The sequence below is a fragment of the Syngnathus acus genome, chromosome 1 (genome assembly GCF_901709675.1).
Source record: "Syngnathus acus chromosome 1, fSynAcu1.2, whole genome shotgun sequence".
NCBI lineage: Eukaryota > Metazoa > Chordata > Actinopteri > Syngnathiformes > Syngnathidae > Syngnathus > Syngnathus acus.
The window spans coordinates 5,193,441-5,211,210 of NC_051087.1; the positions used below are offsets into that span (position 1 = coordinate 5,193,441).

Genomic DNA, 17,770 nt, shown 5'->3' on the forward strand with positions numbered 1-17,770 from the left:
TGAAGTGCTACGAGACATGCTAGCAGCAGCATCCGGGCTGTTATGATGCAAACATACACAAACGTGAAGCGCCGCCTCCGCAAACGTTCAGTCATGTCGTCGGTCACCTCTCAATGTCCAACCCAAACATCAGCGTACACAAACACACACGCTGTTTTTGGAACGTCTGACTATTTGACTCGGTCGTGACCACATGTTGAAGAAGGCGGTTGATTTTTGGCAGTTTGAAAATATTTTCTGTGTACATTCAATATTATTTTTAAACTGGATTTAGTAGTTCTCTGAATCCAATAGGTGGGATAGGGTCATTTTTGTAACTTTAGGCACATATTAAACCTTTAGAGCACTAATTGCATGTAAATATATTAAATAGACATGGGATTGTTCCATTTAGGACTCTGGAATTATTTTTTAGCATTTTGGATTGTGTTTCCCTTGTTGTCTTCCGCGACCAACATCTAAGATGTTTTTTGGAAAGGGTTGCTCAAAAAGTGATTATATCAGAAGTTTTACAAAATTAGTGCACACTATTTTGAACACCTATGTGCGTTATTAATTATTGGTTTGAAGTCAGCAGACTGTGAAAGCAAAAACTTTAGTTTTGCAGTATGTCTAGTCTCATCATTTGGCAAGTCAGGAGGCAAAGTGGAAGAGTTTGACGCCTCACTCTTTTTTGTAAACAGGTTATATTATGTGTAAATAACCATTTTAAAATTACTCAAAATAAAGTGCCCATAGGACAAAATCAAGTTGAAGGCCGCTCATATTATAACATACTTGGGCCGGAATTATGTGTTGATTTATAAATGAATTAATCACAGTAAGAAAATACACTCACACTTAATTGTAATTTTCCATTCCACATTCCAAGTAAAACCCAACATGGCGCAAAGTTTAATTTGAGAAAAGTGCCCGATGGAAGTGTGGATAAGAGTATGGGTTTGTGCAAATTGTGCAAAACAAAAATGTCGCTTATCCCCAAAGCACTTTGTGCCTAAACACAAAATATGTTGTACGGTCGTGGGAACTACCGTTCGCGTCAACCGCTTTAGTGCGACGAGCAAGACTGATGCAAAGTCAAGTTGCCAATCTCTGAAACGCTCCCCATTTTGTCAAATACTGTATTTGGATTTAATGAAAATGCAATTTAGTGCATATTATGAATTACAAAGACTTGAGTTTTGAGTCCCACCAACAGTAACTACTCTTATCACTGAACTAATAAATGTAGGCTATTGCAGATAAAGCGACACACACATAACCAAGTCATTGACTGAACATGTGAATTTAAACCTTCAGTTTTATCTCAATCTTAAAAGTTGAGCGGCAGCTTTATGTACCGATGTGCGGAAACGGTGAGAGCAGACAGAATATTCCTTCCTACCACACCTCTCGTTTACATTCTTACATCACGGTGCCATTTAGGATTCTTCGTCAGTGGCACTGAGCGAGTGTTCCTGCCAAACACACAAATTTCAGTCTCAATTTGAAGTTTTTCTTGGAATTAATTTTAGATTGAACTCCAGTGAATACACATTATAAAAGCTGTAAGAATATACAGTCTACATGTGTTGCAGCACCATTTGTGGACAGATATCCACATAGACACAAACGATGAATTACCTCTTCTTGTTCTTCATCCGAGTCATCGTCACTAACCACAGGTTTGGCTCGAGTGCGTCCCGATCGTCTGCTGCGTCCCTTTCCACGATCTCCGCCTCGCTCCTTCTTGCCCAGTCGGATCTTGACCTTGACTGAACGGGCTGAACATACGCAAGACAAGGTTTGAATGAGAGGCGTAGAGATGAAGGAATACAGGAGAAGGAAAAACTTACATTCTGATTCGGATTCATCATCCTGCTCGTCCTCCTCTTCCTCGCTGTCATCTCCTTCGCTCTCCTCCTCCTTCTCGATCTTCTGCCTCAGACTGGTGAAGACCGACTGCAGCACGATGGAGTCCTCGTATATCTGCTCGCATCACATGGCAGGGAAACGTCGTCATCATCATCGTTTTTAAAGAGGAGGTCTCGCAAATGGTCTTCACCAGGGATCCCTCCAGGTTGAAGGTTTGAGCATTCTGGAAAAGCAGCATGACGTCTCTCTCCAGGTCGCCGAGACTGCGATAGCGGTGACCTCGAATCCTCTCCTAGAAGGACGGCAAACTTTTTTTAAGAAATAAGGGAACTTTGAGAAAATGTGAAAGCTGCAATGTGACGTTACTTTGATCTTCCTGAAGTCCACCGGCTTGCGGATCAGCTCGTAGTATTCAGGCAGCTCTTTGCGAGATGGCAGCTGGATGAAGACCTCGCTGAGCTGACGTCCACTCGTGCTACAGGAGGTGAAAGGTCAGACTCATCAACAGATTCAGATTAATATTGATTTGGGGCTGTCGAACAGTATTTAGTATTCAGTGTATTGCGTCATACTCTGACGAACAAGTGAATATTAAAAGTCTACACACCCTCGTACAAATGCCACGATTCTACGATACAAAAAATAAAATAACTCATAAACCAATTAAAAAAACAGCATATAAATTAAAATCAATATTATAAGAATAATCTATTACAGAAAATAAATGTATACATTTACAAATAGTGATTTTTACTTTAAAACTGTTTTAAAACGAATAGTCATAATATTATTAATGTAGCATCCAATTATTTTTGGCAAAGAGGCGAGCTGTAAAATTTTTCATTTCTGACTGTGTTTGGAACAAAATCAGTAAACCTTTCTACCCTTCTTTGTATCTGATGACGGCATCAATGATCTTCTTCATCTTCTTGGTGAGGGAAGGAGGATTGGGGGATATCTTCTCAACAGGCGGTCTCCCCCTTTTTCGCTGCCTCTTTGCATCTTCGTCTTTGTCCCCACGTCCTCTCCCCCCCGAGGAGCACGAGGGCACGGGGAGGTCCGGGTCTCGATCTCGCTTCCTCTTCCGAGTGGTCTTCTTGTGCCGCACCTCCTCCTCCACCTCCTCCAAGGTGCCCTCCTCGATGGCCTGCTCGGGAGGGAAAACCGAGAGTCAGTCGACCCTTCGCCTCGCTGTCTTCCCTTCTTTTTCCCCGCCCCTTTTCCTCCAATTACCTTGAGCCACTGCTTCTCCGTGAGCGAATCGCTGTAGTCCACCTCTTTCCTCTGGCGAGAGCCTCGTCCGAACATTTTCTCCTCCTCCTCCTCGCAGGTGAGCCGCTCCACCTCAGCGTCGTCCTTCATGATCCAGGTCGGCAGCTCGTCCTCCTCCATTAGACGAGGTTTGCGACGCGGGTTGCGGGCGTCTTCGCGCCGGCGGTCCAGGTCCATGCGCTGCCAGAGAACAAGACCCCAAACAATTTCACGACCTCAGCCTGTATTCTTCTGTTGCGCCGTGACTCACGTTTCTCTAATTTCGCTAATTGACCGTTATCTTGTGTCGTGTTTTTTTTTTGCTGGTGTTTGCTCTACCACTAACCATGAACTGATCAAACTCCTCCTCGCTCCTGGCGATCATCTGATTGACCGTCTCGTCATCAGGGACCTCGTCCTCCTCCTGAATGCAGCACATTTGCGAGCAGAGCATAAGCAAGGAATGTCTTTTCTAGAAACCCCACCCCCCCAAAAACTGCTGTGTTGCTGGTGCACGCACACACATTAATCCGTAGACACACTTCTTGTCCCCAGACCTCGTCTTGCTCCTCGTGCTCCAGGATGGCCTGCAGGAAGGCCCTGCGCTCGTGGCTGGACGACTTCTGGTCGAACATTCCGGCCTGGATCACCTTTTGGTCTACGTTGAGTTTGTACTTGGCGGCGGCTAAAATTTTCTCCTCCACGCTGTTGACTGTGCACAGGCGCAGCACGCGCACCTCGTTTTGTTGCCCTATGCGGTGAGCTCTGTCTTGGGCTTGCAGGTCCTGCAAAAAAAGTTTTTATTCAAACCCCGCATGAATATTAAATTTTTATTTGGAAACACAGACTCGTTCCATATTAACCAGATATGTTTTTACTTGTGCAAGTTACTTTTAGAGCAGTGGTTAACTTATTTTTACACTTGTACGACAGTTACAGATGTTAGCACCTCAGCATCAGACATTTTCAGGACGTTGGATTTTAGATTTAATCTAGTCCATCCGTCTTGGATTTCGTTTAGTCCGGAAATTGTGTTGAAAATTGTGCTTGTTTGGGTCATTCAAATATGTCCAGAAATAATAGATATGAATAGTTTTGTCTCGAAATAACCGTTGATAACAATTAGCTTGCGTTTGGATGATTTTTTATTTATTGTAACTGCAAACAAATTGGAAAAAAAGAGAGAAAAAAAAATACAAAAAGAGGAGAGAATAATGTGGAACCTGATGCGGGTTCCAGTCCGAGTCAAAGATGATGACGGTGTCGGCAGACTGCAGGTTGAGGCCCAGGCCACCTGCTCGAGTGCTCAGGAGGAAGATAAAATATTCCGAATCTGTCTCGTTGAAGGTCTTCAGTAACATTCCTCTGTCTTCGGCCTTTGTGGTGCCTGTCAGGACGACAGTTAATTCCCATTCGTTCTGATTAATTCCCATGGAAAGTCTAAAAAAAATATCCCCCAAAAGTCATTAGAGAGATTTTTTTTTTTTTTTTTACCATCCAAACGCAGATACTTGAAGCTGCGGTAGGCAAAGTAGTCCTCCATGATGGTCATGAGTGAGGTCATCTGGCAGAAGAGCAGCACTTTATGGTTTGTGACTCGCAATTTGGGGAGGATCCGATCCAACACTTCAAATTTTCCCGAAGCTCGATACAGATCGAGACTGAAATAAAGAGACGCTGAGATTACATGATATTGAAGGCATGACGTTTGTATGGGAGCCGTCATGAGAACTTACCCCTGGACTATACCACCAGAGAAACCTAAATGTTCGGAGAATGATTCCTGCAAAAACAGTCAAAGTTAGTCATAATGTGACATGGAAATAAGTCATGAAATTTCCACATTACGCTCATAAAATGGTGATTAAATTGCCAACATTATTTTTTTTTGTCTTGAAATATGTTTCTCAACAACATTCTGATAATTCTGTGACGTTTAAAAATCCATCCTGACACTCTTTTGTAATGTATCATTGGTAAACAAATCCAAAATACCTCAATCTGCTGGAACATGTATGGATGGTTACAGATCTTTCTCAGCTGCATGATGGTGTTCATCAAAGTTTTGGTGCCTCCTTTGCCCTGATCAGACAAAACAAAAAACAACAACATTAAATGTATAAATACATTCTCCCTTAAATTAATAGTTGATAGTTTGGAAACAAGGCCTTGAGTGTCAACTCTACCTTCTTGTCTTTTTCAGAACCATCGGTCAGCAGAACGCCCTTCGCCTGCATGTGCCTGTAGAGCACTCGCTGGAGAGACGACATGTCGCACTTGATCACGTACTCTACCTACAGGGATGTGCGCAAGATTCAAAACCTCAAGTCATTACACAGGTCTGTAGATTGCAAAAAGAGGTTAGTCATGCCTTCTCTGGAAGCTGGGCCTCCACTTCCTTCTTCAACCTGCGCAGCAAGAAGGGGCGGAGCACTTTGTGAAGACGACGGATGATCAAGATGGTCTCCTCTTCATTGAGATCCACCTGCAGGGAAGGATGAAGGTAGAAAGTGTACGTTATTTGGATATTTTAAAACCTGACATTTTGACACAACTGGTTTCACCTTCTCTCCGGTCATCGCAAAAGGTGCATTGAACCACTGCTCGAAAGTGTTGCAACTCTTGAAGATGGTGGGCAGGAGGAAGTTGAGTAGTGCCCACAATTCAGGGAGCTTGTTCTGGAGCGGCGTGCCGGTCAGCAGAACCCGCCTCGGCGCCAGGTAGTGCGTGTTCAGCACCTGGGTCAGTTTACAGTGGTGGTTCTTCATGCGATGGCCCTCGTCCACGATCATGTACTTCCAACGGATCTGCGGGAGGTTGAGAAAAGGAGGGGAACTGAGAAAAAAAAGAGTCCCTTGTGATTTAAGAAAATCCGTGATGGATTTAAAAAACAAAATGGGAGGATCTTCTAGGACAGCTCGGCTGGGTTCTCATGCTGTGCTGAGAAGAGCAACAAAACTTTTAGCTAGGTCACATTATTTGCGAAACAATATTATGTTTCGGTGCTCGCAAAGCCCACCTTAGCTAGCACTTGCTTGTCCTTGATGATGTACTCGTAGGTGGTGAGGAGGACATTAAACTTGCCACTGCGTAACTGAGGGACAAAAGCTCTTCTGGCAGCTGGAGAACCCTAAAAGAAGGACATCGTACAGAAAAAGTGTCACTTATCCGTGCCTGGGTGGTCCAAGCATATTTTGGGGAGGCAGTGCCCCTGTGCCCCCCCCTCTAGCTCTGCCAGTGTATTCAAACTGTGCATAACGTTACAATGTATTTTTCGGAATAAAATCCTTCACGTTTTTAATGAACACTATTGCGCTTCTGTATTTCAATGTTATACTATTTGAATTGTATAAAATGTTTATAAAAATCTACTAAGAGTGCCAGATACAGGGCTAACAGAAACACACAAAATCTTACCTTATAGGACACTTTAACAACTGTAGGTGCCCACTTGTCAAACTCATAAACCCAGTTTGAAAGAGTCCTGGTGGTCAGACAGGATGTTAGATTAAAAAACAACAACTTTATGTTGAAATTAATTCTGAATGGAGATTTGTTAGCTCACGAGAGGGGCACGATGATGAGGTAGGGTCCGTTGAGCCGCTTGTGCTCCATGAGGTACGTGATGAGCGCGATGGTCTGGATGGTTTTGCCCAGGCCCATTTCATCAGCCAGGATGCCGTTCAGGTTGTTATTATACAGCGACACCAGCCACTCCAAACCTTTAATCTGACCGCCCAGGATCGGAAACACAAATTTGATTTCAATCCCAAACCTCCGTCACGTGACCTGTTTATTTACCTGATATTGTTTGAGTTGTCCGTTTATCAATAAGGTGGACTGCTTATCCACCTTCTCGGTGACGGCATGAGCCACGGCGTAGTAAGACTGAAGTCCCCGGGCAAACGCCGCTCCACTGTACTCGTCATCCACATCCTGTTTGGCGTTCCTACAGAGTAAATGCTTATTGAGCGCAATTCATTCACCGGCAGCCCCGTTGAATCTTTGACGTCTATAGTCGTCCATGGGAGTGAATGAGTTAATAAAGACATGGGAGTTGAATCGCATGGGAACAATCAGAAATTTGTTTACTCACTCAATAATGTGCCGCACGTCCACTTCCGACACGTCCTCACAGTCAGGGTCACTTATCTTCTTCTTTTCTTCTGTCAGTGCAGTTGAAGGCTGATGCTCCTCTTCATCTTCCTGCCACACAGCAGGTACAGTAAAATCAAATTTAATAAATGTAACTAAAAAAAAAAAACTAACTGTGGCAGGTACAGTAAATAAACAAACACCCACTTCTTCCTCCTCTTCATCTTCGCTGTCTTCACTATCAGAGCGTGGGGCCACCTCATACCTTATATAAAAAAAAAAAAAAAAAAGTCCAGGACCTTCCATTTGCCAGAGTTTGGTTGTATATTTGAAAATAAAACTCTTTGTATTTATTTCTCAAAATATTACTGTTTTGCATTGTTTCCCCCAAACATGAATATTTTATATCATAAATATACCACCAGCATGACTTAAAAAAAAAAAAAAAAATCTTCTCACCCAGGGTTCATCTCCAACCACGTTTCCAGTTGCCCCGCCTTCGGAGCATCCACCCCGGTCAAGATATTGCCACTGTCCACGTGGATGACCTTCACGGGCAGGTCACTCATCTGACTTGTCTCATCCAGAGGCTGCGGAGGAGATCAGGATTTACATTGGCAATAGAAATCACTGACACAAAAAAAAAAAAAAAAAAATGGAAAGAACATAGTCGCCCACCTCTCCATCAGGCCCCAAAGCTGGAGTCTGTCCTTCTGGACTCTCCAACTAAACAGGACAAGTAATTTACAATTTTTGAACTCTTTTAAACATTTCGCCCACTTTACATCATCAGCGCCATACCTTCTTCTTCTTCTTTTTCTTCTTCTTCTTCTTCTTCTCCTTGAGGGCCTGCGCAGCCTTGTGCGCGCGGACCAGCTCGGTGAGGTTGGCGACGTATTCGTCGGTCTGCTGCAGAAGGTAGGCCAGACGCTTATCTTTCTTTTGGTCGATCAGTTTACGGTAGCCCTCCTCGTCTTCGGCCTGAGCGGGTAGAATGGCGTAAATGGGAGTGCGCTGGAAGAAGCGAGCGTCGGTCGCATGTTACCATGAGTCTCCTCATTCGCTCTTTCTCGATGCGCTCGTTTTCTTTCTTCTGCTCCCTCTCGGTGTTGGCGTGATAGGTAGCCACGGCTTTGGTCAGCTTTTGGGTTTTGCCCGTGATGGACCGATGATACTCTTTGAAGTCTTTGGCATGTTGAAGGATACTGTTGAGATACTCCTGCAATGATATGGTGAGTGATACAAAAAGGTCTATTCTTCAAATCATTGATCATCCTCATAATATTAGGTGAAGGTGTTCCTAATGTTTTGGCCGGCAAATGGTTTTCTAGGGTGCCCACCTGATGCTTCTGCCTGCGCTTACGCTCTTGTTCGATCTTCTGCTGTTTCTCCAGTTTCTCTGTGATGCGAGCCTCCCTCAAGCTTTGGCGTTTGCTGCGTTTGTAGGCCTTGGCATCCAGCGCCGTTTCCAGAGCCGTGTCACGGCGCATGCACACCACCACCTCCTGTCGCAGCTGGACCCAACCAAGAACCGTAAAAACACGTCAAATCTTCTTATGGGTTTTGCCTGCCGCGGCGCTCACCTGTCTCTGGAAGTTAAGCAGTCGTAGCGCTTTGAGTTCTATAGTTGCTTTGGTACGTAAATCTCCGGCAAGAGAGCCTGGCAGGTTCTCCAGCTCGGCGATGCGATGCGTGATGCGAGCCTGCAACCTGCAGCGCGCAATTGAGTTATCGTGACTCGTTTTGCTCATTAACGGATCTCGTTTCTGGTACCTGTACTCCCTCTCCTGCAGGATCTCCACAGGGTCCAGGCCGCAGGGCTTCTGGATGGGGGTGATGCGGCTCTGCTTGCTGTGGTAAGGCATCATGGGAGGAGGCTGCGCCGGCTGCCCCGGAGACTGCGTCTGAGGAGGCATGACGGGGGAGGCCGCGGGGGGCACCGAGGGAGGGGCGGGGGAGGGTCGTCCCGTGGGCTGAGGCGGGATCAGCTTTTGGGGAGCGTTGGACGGTGCTGCAGCATTCACCAATGGGCCTAGAGTAGATCAAGAGGTGGGCGCTGATTTTGTCCACATAACCAAAATGTAACGCAATTGAAGCCACAGACCTTCAGGCCAGGACTTGGGAGGTCCATTGTGGTTTTGTCCTTGCATTCCTACTGCTGGGCCTGATGGACCTGGTGGAGGCATATTGGGGCCCATCATTCCTGGGAGGGAATTTTTTTTGTGTTAATGTATTGTAATAAAAAAAATCATCAGCAGCAGAACATCCCGGGAGAGGTTAACGGAGCCAAAACGCGGTTCTCACCGTGAGCACGACTATAGCCTGAACTCATTGGTCCCGGTGGCCCAGCTCCTGGGGTTAAGCTCGTCATGGGCTGCTGCATGCCAGGCATAGGCCTTTTCCCTTGGACGGCCATCTGGAGGTGGTCTGGCAGGGGCTGACCTCGGGCCAGCATCTTATAGGCCATGATCTGAGCTCTGAGTTGGTGCAGCTGGCTCTGGTTGAAAGGAGTGGGGCCACCGGGTCCAGACAGGCCACCGGATTCAAGGCCTGACACGAGGGTGGGGACAGTGGCGCCGAGGCTCGGTCCGGGGCTTGGTCCTGGCCCTGAACCACCAAGTGATCCGGGTCGGTTGGCGGGGCCCAGGGAGTGCTGATCGCCACCAGGGCCTTCTAAAGGCGTAGGGGCCGAGCCGGGGCCAATTGAAGAGGAAGATGAGGAGGAGGATGGAAGTAGAGGTCCAGATGGAGGACCGTTGGAAGGGACTGGACTTGAATGATCTGAACCACCTAATGGAGAGTGATAACCTGGAAGACACCAGGGACTTGTGTCATGAAAACAGGAATTCATGACTTAAGAATGGAGTGTTTTATTTGCCAACCTTGTGAGTGTTGGTCCAAGGGACTGGGTGGGGGACCCATACCAGTGTGCCCGCCCGGCCTCACTGTCAGTACTTTCATTTGATTGAAACGACTCTCCTCGCTCACGCTCTTGTCATGCATGCTCTCCATGGGCTGAAAAGTCAATCGGGAAAAAAAAATTGTTACAATCCAGCACTGTTGTTAATGCTACCTCCATCAGGGAGCTTGTATTTATAAAATATATATAAAATATATCGTTTGACTGTGCTTACTTTGTGCAGGGGGTGCATGCTGTCCTGGCTGTAGCCAGACGGGCCCGGCTGGGAGAGTCCAGAAGAAGGAGGACCGGGACTTGGTCCCATCATGCTGTGAGCAGAACCTGGAGAAGGTCCTGGGCTTGGGCCCAGCATTGCCCCGGGAGAGGGACCTGGACCGGGGGACGGACCCGGGCGGGGATTACCTCCCATGGAGGGATCCGGGGTGGACATTGCAGTGGTCTCCTGCTGCGGGGATCTGGAAGGAAAGCTATTCTATGAATGCAAACCTTGAAGAAAAAAAATACATCTGAAGAGAGCTGTGCTACCTGATCTTTACTGAGCCAAGGCACAGACTGAATCATCGGGCAGCACATAATGTGAATCCGGAAATAATGACGCGCTGGTCTTAATTTAATTGGACCAATAAAAACTGAAAGGGCCAGGATGTGCAAAAAGACATGATGCTGCAATGAGAGGGCCACCGTACATTCCGTTCAAACGCTTTAATAAGTTGCTGCGCCAAATCATCCCCAGTGCGCATTAACACTTGCGGCTGCACCGTCCACCCACAGTTCGACTTGGATCCTGTAAGGCCGCGTTGGGTATTAAACAAAAAAAAAAGGAGGCAATGGCGGACTGTGCAAGTCCGACTCATCCACCTGCACTGACACATCTGGCAACCCGTGATGGATTTTGGCGTGGAATTTTGGGAGGATGACATTTTGACGCATCAACGCGACACGCAGCAAACGAATCCACTCACCGTGTTTGCAGTCGAGCGATGAGGATTTTGTTTCACCGACGTGGCTCGAGCGCCGCCCCCCTCCACAGAACGACCCCACATCCACCGCCTCCTCCTCCGGTACCGCCGCCGCAGCTCCTCTCCTATGACCGAATGTCTAGTCCCCGCTGTAACAAATGCGCATGCGTGGACAGTCGAAGCATCGCTCAACACGTACAACGAATACCGTACAGGTGTGCCTCGGTAGTACGAACGACATATTTCTTGTAATAACAACTTTAAAGCAGAAGCCACATAAAAAATTAATAGGTGGCGTTTGGCCCCACTGTTTATGGACTATAAATGCAACAGAAATGTTTTTTATCCATCACAGGCTGCCATTTGCCCTGTTGTCGACTATAATTGACGCCACAGTGCCTACGTAAATGTCACATGACCAGTCTGTTAATAAAATCATATTGTAATTACAGAATGACTTTTCAAACAAAAAAACACCCCGTAATATGGAAGCTGTTTCTTTACCACATTTTGTGATGTAGCAATCAAAATGCATCACAACCACATAAACAAACTATTTAACAAGATTCAATAGCTCAAAATAACGCTCAATAAACTGCACTGTCGGCCAATTCTAATATTGTGACAATGTTATTTAACTGCATAAATCAAAATGTGCATTTTTTTCCTTTATGAGGGCATTTTTCTTATAGGACAGCGGTGAGTGATGTGGCCATTGAACAAAGCCAGTAAAGTACATCAGACAAGATATAAAATAGATCAAACCAAGCAGTCAATAAAATGCAGCTATACTATAAAGAACAAACCTAAATATATCTATAACAATCTTTTTATGTCTAAAATACAACTTCAATACACAATCTTCTGTTTGGGGTGCTTTGTCATACATCATCTTATTGTCTTTTAATGTCCTGAACTCTTGTTAAACAAAACTATTTTTTTTTAAAGGCCACCGGTGTGAACCAGCAGAAAGAGATAATATACAGGCGACGTGATTTCAGTGTGTTTAGTTTAATGAGGAAAATAAACACAGTAGTAGTGCAACCCTCCAGTAGTAATAAACTTTACATACGGTCAAAGAATAGATCATGATCAGTCCCTGTGAAGAGTGACAAGAGAACAACCACAGAGCAAACAAACCCAGAATGTGAAATGAAATCAGGTGTTCTACCATCAGCACCGTTATCGTGTGAAACCCTTGCGTGAAATAAAAGAGCGGCAGATATGCAATGCGATCACGAGTGCACTATTGTGATTAGCGAGTACAAGACAAACACGAACGAACGTACAGCGCTTTGAGACGTCTTACCTTCAGTGTGTTGACACATAATTACTTTTCTACTTGCCAAAAGTCCAAACTTAACACGCACACTCGCACATTCATACACTCGATAAATAGTCAAAGAATTAGAAATCTAAAGGAGACACACACACACACCAACACACAACAGCAGAGCTTGCTCCTGACCAAGGATATGTGACATTGAGACTATGGGACTTGTCGGCCAGTTTTTTTCCCCCCCCCCATGACTTCTTGTCCAGGCGTGCCTGTCATGAACGGCAAATGGATCAATGTTAGCTTATAAAACCCATGTTTGTTTTTCCGGGTCAGGTCGCTCCAATAAAACAGACAGATGGCCTCGCGGTCTCACAGGAAGACAAACTCGTCACTGTTTTGTCTGTTGTTAAGGCGAGCTGCCTTGCCAGGGGGAAGGATGTGTGGCGCGGGACCAGTGTGGTTACTGCTGTGCGCCTCGAGGCCATAGTCGTGACTCTGGCCCTCCACGAAAGTGAAGATGGGGTACCTCTCTGTTGACGATGACAGGGCCTGTCAGGAAAACAGAACATTGGTCAAGCGTCATCACAAGTTTGGAGACAAAGGCAGTTGGAAAATATCCAAAGTATTTCCTCAAATAGTGGCCTCAGGTATATTTGAGTAAATAAAGTAAAACACACATTTTCTTCCCTCAGGAAAAAATAAAAAGATCGGGTCAGAGCGCTTCACTGAAACCAGTTGAGCGTTCTTCTGTGTGTAAGGTAGCATCTGCAAATGTACAACCTTCAGACAAGATGCATTGCTCAAGGTGCTTTCTGTTGAAAATAAATGTTGCTCTAGAAGGTTCCACTTAGGCAAATTCGATCTGACAGGCTGCAGATCAACTTCAAACTTACCAAACTGACAGCAGAAATTAAAGACTCAAAGTCTTTCTTGTTCCTCGCATAAAAGCCGATGGTGCAGCTGGGATCCATTCGAGTGAAGGGCATCTTTTTGGGAGAACTACAGTGGAAGGACTAGATAAAGAAATGAAGGGAGGGAAGATCAACCACAGTCCATGATTAAACATGTTATCTTTAATGGTCACACTTTGAACAAGTGTGAAAGTCACATTGGTCGCAGTTGGATGAGATCAGAAGAGAGGAAATCCAAATCCAGACAGCTTGAAAGCAGTGTGACGCTGCAAAACTGACCTCAAGTGGAAAGTTGACTTGAGTGACGTCCACCACTGGTTGGCAGTAGTGAGGGTCCAAATATAGCAGCTGCTCATCTGGCAAATGGCGAGAGAGGAAACGCGTCATCGTGGTGATATCTCAAGAAAATCTTTATTTTTTATAAATGGTTCTGGAGTATATTGATGACAATGCCACCCATAAATCTAGTTTGTAAACAGGACAACAGGAAGAAGCAGTGTCTTACCTTGGAAACCAACAAAGTAGAGAGAGTGCTTTGGTTTGCCTCCAATGATTCCAATACAACATTCCAGCTTTAGGATGTTCTGGAAATAAAGAAAAAAAAATAGTTTGAATGTAAAACTATTGAAAGACTTCCCGCCATAAGAGGTTAACATAAAGAACGCCACCTTGACACATTCAATGTAAGACGGGTTGAAGGCCTCCCCGCCCAGACGGACGGGCACCAGGATGATGACTGACTTCCAGCCTTGGTTGTCCGATTCTGGGGGACTGTGGCCGAGTGGCGGCTCACACAGATGCGCTACGTCCTCCTTGTACACTACAACCAAACACAAACTTGATAAGGGAAAGGATGTGAATCACATGTCCACATGAGATTGAAGTGGCAAGTGTCACCTGTACAATCCTGAGCGACATACACAGCCAGGTTGTGAAGAACAGTTGTATTAGCCACAGCTTTCCTAAAAAAAAAAGAAAGAAAATATTGGAATCCAAATTTCTGAACAGTTTCATGGAGCAGCTGAGCCTTACCGCAGTATGTGTGCCACAATGGACGGGCCGTACCAATCCCCGGCCTTCTTTCCCGAACTCCTCCCTATTGCCACCAGCTGGTGCACCCCAAAAGGTGTCGGCGGTTGATCCCCGAACCAGGTGAGCAGTTTCTGGTGGACGGGCTCAGCTTGTCGATCCCGTGGGGATTCAAACTTTTTCTTCTGACTACTCTTGGGCGTCGGATCCCTTTGCGGCGTCTTCTCAGGGGTGCCGGACCCTCGCGGGGAGCCGAAAGACGGGATGGGCACCCCGGCGACGCGCACTGGCGAGTTTATTCGCAACACTTCAAAGTCCACGTCTGTTAACTGCTGAGCATCTGGCCAAGTCCAGTCTAGGCAACACAAATAGTCTTCCATTTTTCACTTTGAAGAGCAGATGTATACTCTCTGGTCAAAACATTTGGTACACCAGGACATCTAATGAAATCCAATATTCCGTCTTTAAAAAAATAAGGATGCTGAGTGAGCTTTCAAATGAGCTCTCACGAGATGGCGCAAGTGTACCTAATGTTGTGGCCGGTGAGCCAAATTGATGGAGAGCCAAACCTTGGGGCATGAGATGGACCAGCAGGCCCTGAGCCAGCAGCATCTGGCCGCTGCGCAGCATGCAGCCCCAGCCGCAGTCGGTGGTCCAGCTGGAGCCCTCCAACTGGGGGAACTCTCGTCTGTAGGTCAGCCACAGCCGGGACACAAAAGCCAGGCGGAAACGCTCCACCTGGTCTGAAACACACAGGGTTGAAGAGGGAACAAGGTGGTGAGAGTGTTTGTGGTGATGTCATGTTTATGACAAAAGCAGAAGCAAGTTTTCCCGTTTTTGGTCGGATGAGACGCTCAGACTTCTCAGTTATGTTACTTTTGAAGTGCAAGAACATTTTGGTCAAGAATATGTCTGTTCTCCTTTTATATTTTACTCATTCAAGCGGTACAGAAATAAATGGATTCATCAACAGCTAATCTACCAAATGAATAGATTCTTACTTTTGATAATCAATTAATCATTTAGAGACCTTGAATCAAAATGAAATCACAGAGATGTCCCAATTACATTTTATTGACACCCAAGTTGAGTCGTGTGCTGTATGCTTGTCGGTTTTCCGTTAAATCAAGATGACTCTAAATTGTCCGTTTGTGTGAATGTGAAAGATTGTTTGTCTTTATGTGCCATGCGATTGGCTGGTGACCAGTCACGCCTCTGGCTCAAAGTCAGATGGGATAGCTAACTTGAATGTATCGTTGTATGGTTTGTACATTCCACGTGTTACCCTGCGACCCTAACCAGGATAAGCCGTGTGGAAAATGGATGGATGGATGATTGACGCAGGTTACCTTCGCTGTTGAGCAGATAGGCGTGTCCAAGGACAGTGACCGGTGAGATCTTATTGAAGGAGGTCTTTGATTTCACAGTCCAACCTAAACGCGGACAATCAGCAAATTTAACATTATTCTTCATCAAGGATGTCTCATAAGGACTTAAATTGTCTTTAGATCGGATCAAATTTTCCACAAACCATATTTCACGTTGTTCCATGCTGACATTAATTTGGCTTTGAGTTTATCTATCTCCTCGGGCTCTCCACTTGCTTCTTTGCTTGGATCCGGACTCTGCGGAGGTCTGAGTCCAAAGCCGCCTTGCTGAGCCGGAGCCTGCGGCCTTTGGCTCTCCGTTAACTCATTGAGCATCACGCCGCCAGTGTACTGCACCGCGTTGGGGGAAACGGAGTTCATGGCCCGTGGTGGTCAGAGCTGGACTCTGGAGCACCTCATTGCAACACAGAAAAACTAAGAACGGGACAGAAGATGAAGAAAATGAGAGGGAGCGTTAACGTTTGACTCTTTGGAACATTAAGGCACACCACATTCAAGGGTGTCACTGTAAATAAACTAATTTGCATGGTCCAATACAGTTCAGCCAGTGAGGTTATGGTTACAACTTTTTCATATATATATACATTTTTAAATGAAATAAAAAGTGACAACTTTATTCTCAGCGAAGCTCATTGATAATAATGAAGAGGTTTTTGAAGAGCCCAACAGGAATTTGTCTGCCAACAGTTACAAGCATTTATTAAGAGACTTTTGTGCCAGTAAACTAAACTGTTAGTGAGTTATGAATTAATAACAAATAGCTTTATAGCTTTGAGCAGGTACAATAGAACAATTGAGACGCGGGGTTTTATTACTCACTTATGTAAGATTATCATTGTTGTCTGCGCTATTATGATCACTTCCAGGAAAAAGTATGAATGGGTGCAGCGTCGACAGTTTCAATGCACATTCACGTCATCTGTCTACGACAATATTGCACAACAATGAGGGCTCACAGTAAAGTTGCTGAGAATTCCCCAATAAGGAACATCAAATGGAGAGCGACTATTTGAAGAAACCACGAGACTGTCATTTGACTGCAGACGCAACTGTTTCCCGCTAATCCGCAAATGCGCAATTTTCGACTATTTCACAACAAACATGGATACAACAACGACATTTTAACAGAAATAATCCAGCCAGGCAATTACGACATCAGGTGACTCTTATTTAAATATTTGCACATTGAACATGGCAAGAAACAAACACAGTTACACACTGCATAGCCTTGGAATTTAGCTCTAATTAGATGTACATACCTGTTAGACTGCTTGATCGGTCATACGTAGGCTCATTTTGGTGATTCCCTTTCTTGCTTATTGACTCTTTCAGTGCTGTTTATTTCGTTGCATTATTAGCTTGAAAAAGCTAGCCGATATTAGCATGATTTCCAGCCGGCGGCGGAAGCGAGTCCGGGGTCACGCCCGACTCACCGTAACCCTTCCCCCAAAAGAAAACTACACATAATTTAGATGATAATTCGAATATGTCTACTGTAAACACAACTGACTTTACAGCCAGTAGTGCAAAAAAAAAAAAAAAAAAATGTCGATGGGAGGAGAAGATTTTCCTCAGTGATAAAACTTCCTGATGGCTCTCCTGGACGCAATGCGATTGGTTGACACAGGTCTATGTGTAAGGTGATTGGTGGAATGTCATACTCGTTTCCTATTGGTCCACGGGATAAACGCGGAACAGTTGCGGAAGCAAATTTGTATCTAAATAAATAAGCATCTAAAGGTTAAATAAAACTAAACTTTACTTCACAAATTAGACTACATTTTAAAAATAAAAAGTCAATGTAATATGCGCATTTAGAATATTTCATTCCGTGATACTTGTACGGGACCCTATTTTGAGAAGTCAATGTAACATGCGCATTTAGAATATAGTTTTAGCATTTAGAATATAGTTTCCATATAAAATGTGTTTGTTTTACCAGTGTTTTACCGTAAATAAGTGTAAATAAAGTAAATTATAATTATCAGCACGGCCGGCATTTAAGAACACCACACAACAAAATTACAAATTCGGGAACAACTCTCCACATTTTATTCCACTGACTGCACTTCAGGTGTCTATCA

At 45.0% G+C, this 17,770-nt stretch overlaps 2 protein-coding genes across 2 annotated transcripts; both read right to left on the reverse strand.

Annotated features, from left to right (window-relative positions):
* Positions 1-1,202: 1,202 nt before the first annotated feature.
* LOC119119985 (transcription activator BRG1) lies at positions 1,203-11,511 on the reverse strand. The gene is made up of 34 exons (XM_037246927.1): positions 11,083-11,511; positions 10,335-10,575; positions 10,083-10,215; positions 9,505-10,008; positions 9,305-9,403; positions 8,974-9,232; positions 8,784-8,910; positions 8,541-8,714; positions 8,246-8,419; positions 8,002-8,181; positions 7,879-7,926; positions 7,660-7,790; positions 7,408-7,465; positions 7,202-7,311; positions 6,907-7,054; positions 6,671-6,834; positions 6,523-6,589; positions 6,125-6,235; positions 5,670-5,912; positions 5,477-5,590; positions 5,292-5,399; positions 5,101-5,187; positions 4,842-4,888; positions 4,600-4,766; positions 4,329-4,492; positions 3,630-3,890; positions 3,452-3,529; positions 3,088-3,306; positions 2,739-3,004; positions 2,221-2,329; positions 2,045-2,146; positions 1,836-1,968; positions 1,624-1,763; positions 1,203-1,457 (listed from the first exon to the last, which is right to left on the reverse strand). The coding sequence occupies exons 2-34, from the start codon at positions 10,548-10,550 to the stop codon at positions 1,422-1,424; spliced, it is 4,977 nt and encodes a 1,658-aa protein (XP_037102822.1). The 5' UTR covers positions 10,551-10,575; positions 11,083-11,511; the 3' UTR covers positions 1,203-1,421.
* Positions 11,512-12,074: 563 nt separating this feature from the next.
* Positions 12,075-17,264, reverse strand: atg4da (autophagy related 4D, cysteine peptidase a). The gene is made up of 11 exons (XM_037266814.1): positions 16,946-17,264; positions 15,830-16,100; positions 15,648-15,731; positions 14,868-15,041; positions 14,302-14,653; positions 14,167-14,231; positions 13,938-14,089; positions 13,775-13,853; positions 13,549-13,625; positions 13,252-13,371; positions 12,075-12,907 (listed from the first exon to the last, which is right to left on the reverse strand). Exons 2-11 carry the CDS (start codon positions 16,044-16,046, stop codon positions 12,728-12,730), a joined length of 1,500 nt encoding a protein of 499 aa, XP_037122709.1. The 5' UTR covers positions 16,047-16,100; positions 16,946-17,264; the 3' UTR covers positions 12,075-12,727.
* Positions 17,265-17,770: the final 506 nt, after the last annotated feature.